The sequence below is a fragment of the Globicephala melas genome, chromosome 20 (genome assembly GCF_963455315.2).
Source record: "Globicephala melas chromosome 20, mGloMel1.2, whole genome shotgun sequence".
NCBI classification, from domain to species: Eukaryota; Metazoa; Chordata; class Mammalia; order Artiodactyla; family Delphinidae; genus Globicephala; species Globicephala melas.
The window spans coordinates 29,466,208-29,479,869 of NC_083333.1; the positions used below are offsets into that span (position 1 = coordinate 29,466,208).

At 59.0% G+C, this 13,662-nt stretch overlaps 1 protein-coding gene across 3 annotated transcripts in view; it reads left to right on the forward strand.

Moving 5' to 3' along the window:
* SEPTIN9 (septin 9) overlaps positions 1-13,662 on the forward strand; it is a 165,151-nt gene that overhangs the window by 79,141 nt on the left and 72,348 nt on the right. For all 3 annotated transcript variants that reach the window (XM_030837805.3, XM_030837808.2, XM_030837806.3), the window contains one exon: positions 6,273-6,914. In XM_030837805.3, the coding sequence (XP_030693665.1) occupies positions 6,273-6,914 (642 nt within the window). The remainder of the gene's footprint in view (positions 1-6,272; positions 6,915-13,662) is intronic.

Sequence of the window (13,662 nt, forward strand, 5' to 3'; positions counted from 1 at the left end):
AGAGCAGGAACTGGGGGGTTGCCTCCAGCCCACCCCAGGGGTCGCACACGCTCCGGACTCATTCTGTGAGTCTGATGGCCCATGCACTTAGCTTCGGGGTTGACTTTTCCTGTGACCTTCCCCTGCAGCCTCAGGCCAGGGAGCAAGGAGGTGTCCTTCGCCTGGCACCCTGTGTTTCCTGGATGTCTCACCCTGGCTCCCAGGTCGCCATTGTTTCTCAGGACAGAACCTGCTTTGCTGCCGCCTGGAAGAGACTCACTTTCACCAGGGCCATGCTCCTGGAGCCTGAGCCCAGAATCAGACCCCTGAGCTGGGCAGTGGCCACGTTGCTCCTCCCACTGGAGCTGACCCTGGCTTTGTTTTGACCTTGTTCTCTAACGTTTCTTTGCGTGACATTTGTCCCAGGCTGGAGCAGGGCTTTGTGGCTCAGCTCGTGTCCCCTCCCCAGACTGAGGCCCGCGGTGTGATCCAGGAAGTGTTCCTGGAGCGGGGAGAGGTTTGCGGGCAGGCAGCGTGCCTGTGGTCAGAGCGGGGGCCCTCACAATGGCCTCTTGTGTGCGGCACATTCCTCCTTAAACAGGCCCAGATCCAGGCTGCTCCTGCCTCGACCCCCATGCGCACGGACGACGGGAGGTTTGCATCTGGCCAGGCGGCCTGGCCTCTGCAGCGGCCGAGACTGTAGGTGTTTGATGGACCGGGAGAGGCCGGGCCGGAGGTGCAGTTATCCACACCCTCCCCCTCTTCGTAGCGAGGTTTGTTTTTTAAGAGCAGCGCTCATGGTTTTATCCCCTGAAAATACGAAGTGACCCACATTAGCATAGGCACCTTGGGAAAAGGCAGGAAAGTGTAATGAATTAAACGGCCACCTTAATTCCATCCAGAGGCGGCTGTTTTCCTCGAATGTGCGTGCACCCTGCACATGTGTGTGTGCGATGAATCCAGGCCCGTGCATGCAGCTTGGATCCTGCTATTTTTACTTAGTATTCTCAGCATTTCTCAGCTTCAGAACCGTGATTTTGATGACTTTGCAGGACTCTGGCATATGGGTTCAGAAAACTCTACGTAAACTCGAATTGTTTCCAGCATTTGCTGTTTTAATGCTGATGCAAACATCCCGTACATAAATCTTTCTGTACGTCTGATGATTTCCTGGGGGTAAATTCCCAGCAGTGGGCCAAAGGGCACGGCAGTCTTCAGTCTCATGTGCTCGCGGGGAAGGGCTGACTGGGGCCGAGGAGGGCTTTGGGGAGCAAGCAGTGTTCAAGCCCGGCTTTGGGGGTTCTTGACTTCACGAGAGGGAGAACGGGGGCGTTCTTATTGGGAAATGGTGTGAGGATGGGTGGGCCCCCCGTGCCCTGTGGGAGATGTCAGTCCTTTTCCCTCCCAGCGGCAGTTCGGGGACCCTCCCAGTACAGCCTGGTCCCATGTTTGTTTGGTGCCCCGCAGCCATGCCGTTTGTCCTGTCCAGCTTCGGGGCGGGGGTGTGGGGGTCTCTTGCCTGCCCTCTGAGGGCATCTAGCATCCTGCAGACAAAAGAGGAAGCAGCACAGCGCCACTCCCCACTGCCCTGGTCCAGTGGAAGGCCACGTTTCTGCCCGTCGGTCCCCCATCAGATGCGGTTACGTAGGGGCCTCCAGTCTGCACTCTTGCCGGCTTCCTCGGCCGCACTTGGACCCCCTGGGCTGCCTCTCCGCAGGGAGAGGGGAGAAGAGTAAAGTGGAAAAAAGCACCCACTGCCGTGGTGGATTATAGCCATTCTCCACGGAGGAAGTGGAAGGAGTTTCCAGGGTGAGTCTGACCCTGGAAAGGGAGGGGTGGCTGTGCGTGTTGGGGCAGAACCTGGAGCGTGTGTTTAGGACTTCCGTTGGGGGACGGGATGCTGGAGGACCCTGTCCTGCCAGCTTCGTGACAAGCCGTCTCCTAACTCTTCCCAGCTGGGTGCTAATTGTGTCATGACATCCTCTGTATAGAGGCGGCTGCTCCTAGGGCAGCCCTCGCACAGCCTGCCTTAAAAAATGATCTTTGGTTTCATCACCAAATATTCCGGTGTAAATCGAGAGCAATGTTATTCTCGTGACGACTTCTCCCACCGTCTGGGGTTTTGTGTGATTCCTGAAGGAGTCAGCTTTTCCTCCTCTGGGTGCCTGATACAGCAGTTCTGGAGCTCGGCCACGCTTCCACTGGTCCATCCGTTGGACGTTTCTACTTCTTCTTCTTCTTTTTTTTTACGTTTTGGCCACACCTCGCGGCTTGCGGAATCTTAGTTCCCTGACCAGGGATTGAACCCGGGCCCACGGCAGTGAAATCGCTGAGTCCTAACCACTGGGCCGCCACGGGAAGTCCTTGGACATTTCTTGAGTGGGGCTGGGTGCAGAGTGGGCGTGACAGCACCAGCGGGAAGGGCCCCAGACAATCTCGTAGCCCAGAGGTTTCATCCCTCCAACGGTCCCTGTGTTAACTCCTTGTGGCTGATGTAACAAATGACCACAAACAATGTGGCTTAGACAACAGAGATTTACTCCCATGGTTCTGGAGGCCAGATGTCCAAAAGCAAGGTGTTGGCAGCACCACCTTTCTCCAAAGCTTCTAGGAAAGAATCCTTCCTGGCCTCTTCCAGCTTCTGACAGCTCCAGGCATCTTTGGCTTGCGGCTGCATCACTCCAGTCTCTGCCTCTGTTGTCACATGACCTTCTTCTCCGTGTCTCTCAGATCTCCCTCTTCTTTCTCTTATAAGGACACTTACCGGACTTAGAGCCCACCCTAAATCCAGGCTAATCTCATCTTGAATCCTTACCTTGATTACATCTGCAAAGAGTTTTTCTAAGTAAGGTCACATTCACAGGTTCTGGGGCTTAGGACTTGGACGTAGCTTTTAGGTTGGCGGGGGGACACTGTTCAACTCCCTACAGAACCTTAGAGGAAAGTGAAACTTCTCAGGCTGAGATGGGGTTGAGGGCCTGGTACCTCCCTGCTCTGGGCCCACAGTTACAAACCTATGATCCGGTCTGGCCTTTACATTGTGAAGAAGAAGCACCCGAGGCCCAGGAAGGGCTGGAGGGCTGGCTCGTGGTGTAACAGAGGAGAGGACTCTGGCTCTCTTCCCAGGGAGCCCCCCTCCCCCGAAGTCAGTCCCGGCAGCCTGGGACGATCGGGGTGACACGGGAGGGAGTGGCGTGAACTGCACGGGGCCACCACGGCAGGCTTTGGGAGGAGGCAAGAGTGAGCCTGGCTTTGGGGGGGGGACTTGAAATCCTTGGGTGGGGGCAGCGCTTGTTTTTGGGGATGGCGTATGCCATCAAGAACCCCCAACAGCCCTGGATGTTTGCTGAGCAGGGACCGTCCTGATGGTGGGAACAGCCCTTGTCCTCTCAGAGAGAACTAGACGAATGGGGGTGTTGGTGCTGGCCGGTGAATGCCTGGATAGACGATACAGCCGAGGGCTAAGCATGCGGACAGTGTGGGCCCAGGGGGTGGCATGTGCCAGGAAGAAGCACAGAGCAGCCCAGGAGAGGAGAGGGTGGCGGATGGGGCCGGGCTTGTGTGTTCTGTGTAGACTTTGTGTTCCGGGGAGCAGTGATCTGTGTGCCGGCCAGTCTGGTTCCGAGTCATCGCCGAATCGGGCCTCCCGACTCAGGGATGCCTTTGCTCTGGTGCAGGGTCTTAATTCATGAGTTGCAGTTGGAGGTTCATTCAAATGGGCTCCCCAAGAAGGGGGCTCTCCAAACAGGGGCACAGACCTTGTCGGGACTCCCAGGAAAAGGTCGTCTTATTCCCGTGGGGCAAACCTGGGGAAGAGCCCTTACCCACCTAGTTCCTGTTCTCCCAGCTTGGCCCCAAGGAGCTAACACCAAGTACTCTTGGACATGCACATGCCTAGGCGTGTGGGGTGTGGACCCCTCCTCGAGGGAGCTCACAGACAGACAGGAGCCACTATCGGGGACAGTTTGGACAGTGCTCTCGGGGCGGGGGTAGACCAGATGTCTCGGAGGCCCTGGGAACCATGAGAGGACAGACTTCCGGGCACTCAGCCCTGGACTTTCTGGCCAGTTTAGCAGGCACTTGACCTCTCCCTGGGCACTTGAGGCTTCTTTGGACGGGCAGTTTGTACCCTGCGTATCTTGCTGGACAGCCCCCGGTGAGAGGCAGAGCTGCGCCGGCTGGGGTCCTTGCACAGGCACACCCCTGCCGCGCTTGGCCGTGTGCCTTACCAACCCGAGGTCACGGCGGGGCCCACTGGCCGAGTGCAGCCCTTGGATGTGATTTCCTTTGACCGCACAGTGTTTTTAAAGGGGTTGTTTTGCTTTGTTTGTGCCAGCATTTAAAAATCAGGAGATAACATTTTAAAAAAACACAGCTTTTCAGATTCTCTTGAATCCGGAGCTCTGGCCACATTGCACACACATGCCTGCTTGGCCGCAGTGAAGCTGGACAGCAGGTGTGTCCCTGAGTCAGTGCGTGGTGAGGCGCCCGCTCCCGAAATCTGCACAGCTCCCTCCCTCGGAGGACATTTCCCATCCCTGCAGGGCCTCTGGGACGGTCGAGCTTTGTGACCCGGGATTTTGTGAAGGAGGTGTGCCCAGGGCTTAGACAGGGTCCCCCAGGGGTATCACGTTTGGGAAACTGGTAGTTCCGGCAGCCAGGTATCAGGTTCTGGGGTCTCCTTTGCTTCCCTACATCCAGTGCTTCAGAGCACACATGCCCCTGGCCACCCACCCACTCAGCCACCCACTCCACCCTGGTCTTCTGAAGGAGGTAATGTCCACGGGGAAGAGACGAGGGCTGTGTTGGAATTTGGAGGAAGGAAGACTGGAGGGAGGGGCTGCTCAGAATGGCCCTGAGAGCTGGTGTGGGGGGCTGGGGACCAGCTGCGGGCTGGGGGAGGAAATTGTGGGGGGGATCCCTGTAATCCTGGGCTCCTGGGGCTGTGAGGTGAGGTGGGGAGGGGGGTGGGAGAGACACTGTGGGTCGCTGAGGGCGCGCTGTGGGCCCGGCTGGGAAGGAGCTGGTGGTGCACGTTCCTGCCCCGCGGGCCCCTTCCCACTCTGGTCCTTATAACCGGGAGCAGCTGGTTCTCGTTTGCAGCACGCCTGCAGGAACTGTGGGGATAGTGGCTTCTCAGGCAGTGTCCCCACCGCCTTGGAGGGAGCAGATCCTGGCGGAGATGGTGGGTGGACGGGTGGAAATGCTGGGCTGTGGGGTGGGAGTTGGGTGGTCAGTGTGCTGCGTGGGCCCAGGTCCGGCTGGGGCACGTGGTATAGGATGGAGGCAGAAGCAGCCGGTGTGAGGACTAAGAAAGGCAGCGGTGTGAACTTCGCCCAGGATCTCCATTATTCCACCAGAAAGGAGTAAGAACCCTGGGCCTTGGAGTTAGACGCATCTTCCGGCTCTGCTACTCACCCCACGCCACTGGGCACTTGGCTTAAGCACCTGGGCCTCAGTTTTCCCATCTGTATCAGGGGATTATAGCATCCTTTACACCATGGGGTTAGGGTGGGGGGGTAAATGTGGTTATGCACAGTAAGCCCAATGCCTTGCCTGTGTTAAAAGTTCCAGCGTTGGCTGTCCTTGCTGTTACTGATATGGTGGTGACATTCCCATTGAGATTCTTTTCTTTTTCTCTAGTGAATTTTTGTATTTATTTATTTATATTTATTTGGCTGCGCCGGGTCTCAGTTGCGGCACGCGGGATCTTTTTAGTTGCGGCATGCATGCGAAATCTGGTTCCCTGACCAGGGATCGAACCCGGGCCCCCTGCATGGGGAGCGCAGAGTCTTAACCACTGGACCACCAGGGAAGTCCCCCCATCGAGATTCTGATTGGTTATGGTTGTGGCTGTTATTACTGGGGACATCTCTCCACCGCTGCTGCTGGTGGTGGTGTTTGCTGCTGGTGTCTGTGTTGGGCGGAGGTGAGGAGGGAAAGAAATCAAAGGCCCCTCCCTTGAGCCAGAACATCCTTATAGAAAATGTAGCTGGCGGGACCATGGCCACGGCAGGACAGAGAGGACAGAGGGCGTCCTCCAAGCTCCGGCCTTTTCTCTCTCTCCCAGAACACGTGGCTGCGGGTGCCTCAGTCCCTTCGGACAGTGGGGCTGTCCTCTCTTCTTCCTGAGAGGTGAAGGGCGCAAGAGTCTTCCCGGGGGCCCCTTGCTGTAGCGTCCCCGCCAGCTGCCCTCTGGTGTTCCCCGTTAGCGGGATGTTCCCCGTGAGCGGGATGTTCCCAGGGGCTCCCGAGCCGTCTACTTACCACATTCTCCTTGCTTTCTCTTTCAGCCTTGAAAAGATCTTTTGAGGTCGAGGAGGTCGAGACGCCCAACTCCACCCCAACCCGGAGGGTCCAGACTCCCCTGCTCCGGGCCTCTGTGGCCAGCTCCACGCAGAAGTTCCAGGACCTGGGTGTGAAGAACTCAGAGCCCGCGGCCCGCCATGTAGACTCCCTCAGCCAGCGATCCCCCAAGGCTGCCCTGCGGAGGGTCGAGCTCTCGGGCCCCAAGGCCGAGCCTGTGTCTCGGCGCACCGAGATCTCCATCGACATCTCGTCCAAGCAGGTAGAGAACACCGGCACCGCCGGGCCGTCCCGGTTCGGGCTCAAGCGGGCCGAGGCACTGGGCCACAAGACGCCAGAGCCCACCCCTCGGAGGACGGAGATCACCATAGTCAAGCCCCAGGAGTCAGCCCACCGGAGGATGGAGACCCCCACCTCCAAGATCCCTGAGGTGCCCGCCATCCCCACCGCCGACGCAGCCCCCAAGAGGGTCGAGATCCAGGTGCCCAAGCCAGCCGAGGGGCCCGCCTCCCCCATCCCACCCCAGACCCTGGAGAATTCGGAACCCACCCCGATGTCTCAGCTGCAGAGCAGGCTGGAGCCCAAGCCCCAGCCGCCCGTGGCCGAGGCCCCACCCAAGAGCCAGGAGGGTGAGTAGCAGGTGCCGGTCATCCGTGCTGCAGTGATTTGGGGGGTGGGGAGCTGGCTTTGCCCTGGAGTCTTGGAGGAAGAAGCTGAATATTGAGGAGGGGGGCGCGTATACTTCCGAAGGCTCAGGGGAGGGGACTGGCAGCTCTTTCTGTCCAGGGGGGATGGACCGAGATGCAGCAGGTTGGATTTGAGTTAGACTTGGCAAAGAATCTCTGGGTTGTGGAGGGCCCCTGTTAATTGGTCCACAGGGCCGTGGTGTAACCTCTGCTGTGAGCCCAGGACTTGGGGGCAGGAGCCGGGGCAGGCTCGTGTCGGGGCTGGATGGGTTTGAGACGCTAGGACAGGCTGTCACATTCTTGGTGGCTGGCGGTCACTGGGCTGTGGGGAGGCAGGCTCCTGCTCAGGAGGGGACTGTGACTGCCCTGCTGGTACCCCCGGGGCAGGGGGTGAGGAGGGGTTTTCTGCACAGGAGGGTCTTCCTCTTCTTCCTTCCCAGGTAGGGAGGGTCGTGGCCAGATGCAAAGGGAGCATGAGAACGCCTCATCTCTGCATGCTAATATTTTCAGGGCTGCCTGGAGGGGGTCCCAGGCCAGGGAGCCCCGTGATTCCTATTCACAGCTCCGTTCGGGGGTGTTCTGCTTGGCTACCATCCTCGGAGGGTCCAGACCCGGACTTGTGCTCACGGCGAGCTCACAGGGGAGGCGGTGCCAGTCCCGTGGGACGCTGTTACTGCCCCCGCAGGGAGGGTCTTGGCCCCATGGGCTGTGTTAAGGTGCCGGCTGGCTTGTAAGCCCAGTGGAAGCTGGGTCCAGTTCTGATCCCGGGACTCGGAGCTCAGTAAATGTTCAGTAAGTGTCCTTTGGGTTGAACAGGCAGAACATTCTGGGATTTTGATATACCTTTTAAAAATGATTTTTAATGGTGGTAAAGTACACATAACAACACTGACTGGTGTAGCCATTTTTAAGTGTACAAGGCATGGGCGTTAAAAACATGATGTTGCTGTCAGCTGTCACCGTGATCCATCTCCACGACTTTTTCATCTTCACCACCTGGAACTCTGTCCCCATAGCGTACTAACTCCCCCCCCCCCCCATCCCCTGGCGCCCACCATCCTACTTTTTGTCTCTATACATTTAACTACCCTGGGAACCTCATGTAGGTGGAATCCTAGATATTTGTCCTTGTGTGTCTGGTTTGTTTCTCTTTGCACATCTTCAGGGTTCATCCGTGTTGTGGCAGGTGTCAGGATTTCCTCCCTTTCTAAGGCTCAGTAATATTCCATTATGTGTGGAGCTCACTTTGCTTATCCATCCATTGTTGATGGGTACCTGGGGTCCTCCTGCTGCTTGGCTCTTGTCAGTGAAGCTGCTGTGAACGTGGGTGTGCGAGTATCTCGAGTCCTTGCTTTGAATTCTTTCAGGTTTTCCTTTTTGAATGAGAGTTTTCCTGTGGTCCGTGGACTTGGGGGCTTGGGATGGGGTGGGGTAGGGGTGGTGGTGGAGCAGCTGCGTTCTGCCCAAGTGCACATCTGACCGAGCAGGTCTGGTGGGCCGAGGGGCTGACTGAATTTCCTCTGACGCTGGGCCACGCTGTGGGCAGCAGGGGCCAAGAGGTCCCTTCCAGCCCTGGTGTGTGAATCTGCATCTCCCCAGACATGACCCTGCAGAGCCACGCCACCCCCCAGGTGCGCTGGTGCCAATGTCAGGACGCATGGCTGGTGTTTGGGGAGCGGCCAGGAGGCTGTTTCCTCACGATCTTCTGCTGGTCCAGGACCTTTGCTGCCGGATACGGCCCCGTCACAGGGGTGAGGTGTTCGCGCTCAGCTGAGTCAGACAGCATGTGGCTGGGGAGACGGTCGTCACCGTCCAGATCTTGATGACAGTTGGCACTGCATGCCCGAGGAGGTGGTCCTGCTCTGGGGGACAGGCAGGGGGTGTCTGCTCAGGGTGGCACCGCCCTGGGTTGTCAGGGCGGGCGGGGCGGGGCGCAGCCTCGGGCACGTCTAAGAACATCTTCCTCCAGCGGCAGCCGCTGGTCAGGTCGGACCGTGGGGACTGGTCAGGTCAGCTCTGCCTCGGGAGCGGGATGTGAACAGCGGCCGTGGAATCAAGTGGGCGGGGCTGTGGGAGAGCCCCCGGGAGCCCGGGCCTCAGCAGCTGAGTTTTGGAGAGGGTGGGATTTAACCAGGGAAAGACGGGAGGGAAGAGCATTCCCAGCTGAGGCCGCAGTCCAGAGGTGTTGGGGAGCCTGGTTTTGGGCCTGTGCGGTTTTTCCAGGGAAAAGCATTTCAGTGTCTGAGCTGGGCGCCAGCACCGTGGACCCGCAGCCCCTCTGTGCAGATGGAAGTCCAGCTCTTCGTGGAGAGGTCCACGGGCCGGGGGGGAGGGGTGTGCTGCCTTCCCACCCCTGGAGCACGAACTGGGGGTCGGCGTATGTGGCAGTCATGGGTGTGCACATGTGTGAACTCACAAGTGTGCTGAGCCCGCCTCCTGTAGGTCCTATTGGCTGGATGGGGAGGGGGCTCTCTGAGACCAGGGCTCACAGGTTGAGAACCTTTGGGTGCATTTGAACCAGGTGGGGGCGTTGGACAGATACTGCAAAAGAGGAAGGATGCTCGGGTTTGGAGGAGGTGGGGGATTGGATGACTCTGGGAGGATTCTCTTCATTTAAAACAGAAGTCACTGTGGGGTGAGCCTGGAAGTAATGCGGGGTGAGAAGGAGGCTGCGGGGGCGGGGGGGAGTAAGGCCCTCTGTGGGCTGGGAAATTTGGCCTTCACCTGCTCGCTTGCACGTCCGGTCCTGAGATCCTGGGCAAGTCCAGGGTCTTCCCGATGGAGGGGTGTTCCCTGCATCTATTGCAGTGGCTTCTGCAGAGCCCCGGGTCTTAGCTCCCCCCCACCAGCCCCTGTTCTGAGGCTCCATCCGCTTCTCCCTCCCTCCCCCTCCTCTGGTCTCGGCCTATCCAGCCCCTCCAGGCACAGATCCGGTTGTCCCTCGGCCTCATTTCCTGTCCATCTTTCCTGCAGACCTGACACTCCCATCCCCTTCCGCCCTTCCATGGCGGGGCTGGGTTGGGAGCTCCCAGGAGCCCCCCAGCCTGCAGGGCCTGCTCTGACTGCCCTCCATGGGCTCACTATCCCTTACCCCTGAGGGCCAGCTGGCGCTGCGGGGTCAAAGGATCAGGGAGGTAGGGAGCTCTGTGCCCTCTGATCAGACTCAGCCCTTTGCCTCTACCTCCAGGAAGCCCTCCAGACTGTGACCGTGGGCACAGGACAGGGTGTCCTGGGACCTCAGCTAAGTTGTTCCTAGATTGACCTCCCTAAAGCACAGCACTGATGAAATCCATGCTCACTATGAGCTTTCACTGCTCACCCGCCCGGGCCCCCGCCCTCCACAGTAGATTCACCCTCTTGTCCAGCTCATACCTCCCTGCTCCCCAGCCCCTCCTGCTCTGGTCCTTTCGTGGTCTCCCACTGGCCACCTTTCCTCACAGCGGTTCTGCACTGATCTCCTGATCCCCAGCCCCGCTCCTCTTCACATCACTGCTTTTCAAACTCCTATGCATCCTTCAAAGTCCTGCTCAAATGGCACCTCTCCCACTAACTGGAAGTAGCCTCACTTCCTCTGATTCCCGTGCCTTTTTGCATCTTTCTCATGTATAATATCGTGTGTTTGTCTTGGAATGTAAATTGTTTGTGTATGAACCTTCTTTCCTCTGCTAGATGTTTTTTTTTTTTTTAATGCAAAAACAGTTTTTCACAGTACTGTTTCTTTAAAATTTGGAAAATATAGACATTAGAAAGAAACTATAATTCACCTGTAAGCCAGCAATACCCACTCTTAACGTTTGCTATGTCTTCTTCAGAATTCCTTCCATGCCCTGAACTGGATTCTAGGTTACTTGAGGCTGGGGCTGTTGTCTTTTTTTTTCTTTTTGAAAGACTCTCATGAGATACCGAGTGACTTGGACATAACAGGTGCTCAATAAAACAATGTTGGAGGAGTGACATGGGGATGGCTTTGTGGTGGCTGTCGTAGGCAGATGCAGGGGCTGCAGGGACCCCATGGGACTCTGCAAGGATCAAGCAGATACTTTTCTGGTCAACCAAGACCCCACAGGTCTGATCCGCTCACTCTGGCGTTCTGGGATCCTGGTTTCCGAGGCCCCTGGACCTGGCAGCCTCCAGCCCTGCTCCTCTCTCAGGCTCTTGCCTCCCCTTCCAGGTCCCCCTGCCCCCACCTGGGTGGCTCTGGGTGGGGCTGGGCTGCAGGACCCAGAACCATGTCTGTGTGGCAGGCTCGTCACTCTCCCTCCCCCCGGGAGCCACCCCCCCTGGTTCCACCGGCCAAGTTTCCCCGAGGCTGCCTTATAAGGCGGGCGCTGGCCGCTCACTCGTGGGTCTGGTTCTTTGCCGTCTCTGAATGCTCACTGGAGGCCGTGGGGGAGGCTGGGGTGACCGGGCCATGTGGCGAGTGGGATGTCCCCGGACTGGCGCCCAGCTGAGTTCTTGGGTGTGTCCTGGCTCCACCCCACTGGCCGACTGGTTCTGAGCCATCACTTCGCGGCCCCCCCAACCTGCCCCCCACTCCCCAGCCTCAGTTTCTTGATCTATCAAACGAGGGAGGCGTTGGGCTTGCTGGCCCGAGGCAACAATGGTGGTAGGGGGTCTGAGCTGTCCAGGTACAGCTGCACCTACCCAGCCCCCAATAACCAAGACAGGTATCCAGTCCACGGTGGTGCCTGGAGTCCCTGGTGATGTGGGCGTGACATTGGGGTGGGGCAGACGCAGCGAATGTCTTCCTCCGGTTTCCCTACGGCTAAAAACATCTAGAAATATCTTTGGTCGTGGGTAGAGCCTTGAGGAAGGTGGACGTCAGGCCCCCTACGCCTCTGGTGGTGAGCGTGGCTTTTTGGCAGACGAGGTGAGCCTGCCGTCTTCCGGGTGTACCTGGGTGCCGGCTGCACAAGGCCTGTGTTAGGGGCTGGGGCAGAACAGGGAAGATGTCACTTCCACGGGGAATCATGGGACGCTACAAGCACAGGGACATGGGGACAGAGGAGGCTGGGCAGAGAAGGCTTTGGGGAACGTGAGATCTGAGCTGAGTCTGAAGGGTGGGAAGGGGTCAGCCAGTGAAGTGGGGGGACCGTGACGTGCCCCAGAAGTGTGTGTGGGGATCAGAGAGCGTGAAGAGGGGGGAGAAGGGGACCGCCATCTGCTTAGGGAGGAAGGGCCAGCTCTGCAAAGGCTCCCTAGACACCCGCCCTGTTCGCAGGACGACTCACTAACCAGGGTCCGCGCTGGGCCTGTCCCTGGCCTGTGAACTCCCCGGTGCCGGGCTCTGCACCTTGTCCACCCTTTCATCCCAGCACCTGGCCTATGGCAGGAGATTCATACACGTTGAGGGTCTCGTTTGTGTCTGGCAAAGCAGAGCCGTGAACTTGATCTCTCTGTGCCTTTGGGCCCTTAGCCCGGAGAGTTTTCTTCTGTGTGGGGCTGCGTGTTTCTATGCTGGTGGGAAAAGGCTGTACCTCCTGCAGGGATGCTCCCACCTGGCTGCCTTGCTCGACAGACCCCTCTGCTCTGGGCTCCTCCCCGTTCCGTCGTGACCCCAGAGGGCATCCAGGCACCCTTTCACCTTTGGGGATTGGGTCCCTTTCTCCTTCCGCCTTTTAAGAACAGACGCTCTCCTCTGAGTTGACCCTGAGGCCCGTGCACACCTCGGTCTGAAGCAGGAAGTCCCCATGCATGGGGGGACAGGAGGATGTGGTGGAGGGGTGGCCAGGCCCAGGTGTGTCTCCTTCAAGGTGGGGCAGAGTAGGGGGCAGGGAGGACAGAGCGTGGCTCCAGGGCCTGGGAGAAAGCACTCACCGCCCCCGCTGGCCCTCCAGCTGTCTGCCAAGCCCAGCCCAGTGGTGAGGAGGGAGGAATGCGGGCCCATCCAGGGAATGCAGCCGAGCAGCTGCGGAATGCCTTACATAGAGCTGGGCACAGCTGCGGGAGCGGGCCGGGCCGGGCAGGGAGGCCGACGCTGCAGGCGGGTCCCCGCGCTGCCTCCCTGCAGCTTGGGGGCTGCAGCCCTGACCAGGGACGGAGCCCGGGCCCCAGACACGTGGTGCTGGGTGAAGCCTCCTGGGTGCCTGACCTGGGAAGCCGAGCAGCTGCCTGGAGAGGGGCTGTGTCTGCAGCCGCAGCCTCTCCGCCCAGGACAGCTGCTGGCAGCCAGGGTCGGCACAATGGGGCTGCTGTCCGGGGGACACGCCTGCGCGGACAGCCACGCTCTGTGGACAGAGGGCACATTCAGCACCGGAGGAGCGGCTCGGACCCCCGCCTGGCGCCCTGAAGTGTGGGCGGCCCTGCCCAGACCCTGGGTTCCAGCAGGCAGCCTGAAGGATGATGCCACGTGGTTCCCACTGGCCTGATGTGGCTAAATGTGGACCTGGGGCTGCATGTCTGAGAGCTGTGGGTGGTGAGGAGGGGACCCTTCTCGGGTCCAGGCATGACTTCCTTTCCACGTTTTATCCACTTTGGCTTTCCCTGGCCTGGGCCTTTCTGTGCGTGTCACAGACGCCCCCCTGGAATCCCAGGGGCTCCCAGAGTTACCAGTTGTAGCGAATGAGCAAAGGCAGCTCGTGGCCAGGACTGAGCGTCCAGTTCTCTGAGCAGGGAGGCTTCCTGTCCCCTTTCCCATGCTGTCACCGGGCACACCGCTGTGGAACCCCAGGGCTCTAGGGAACCTGCTTTG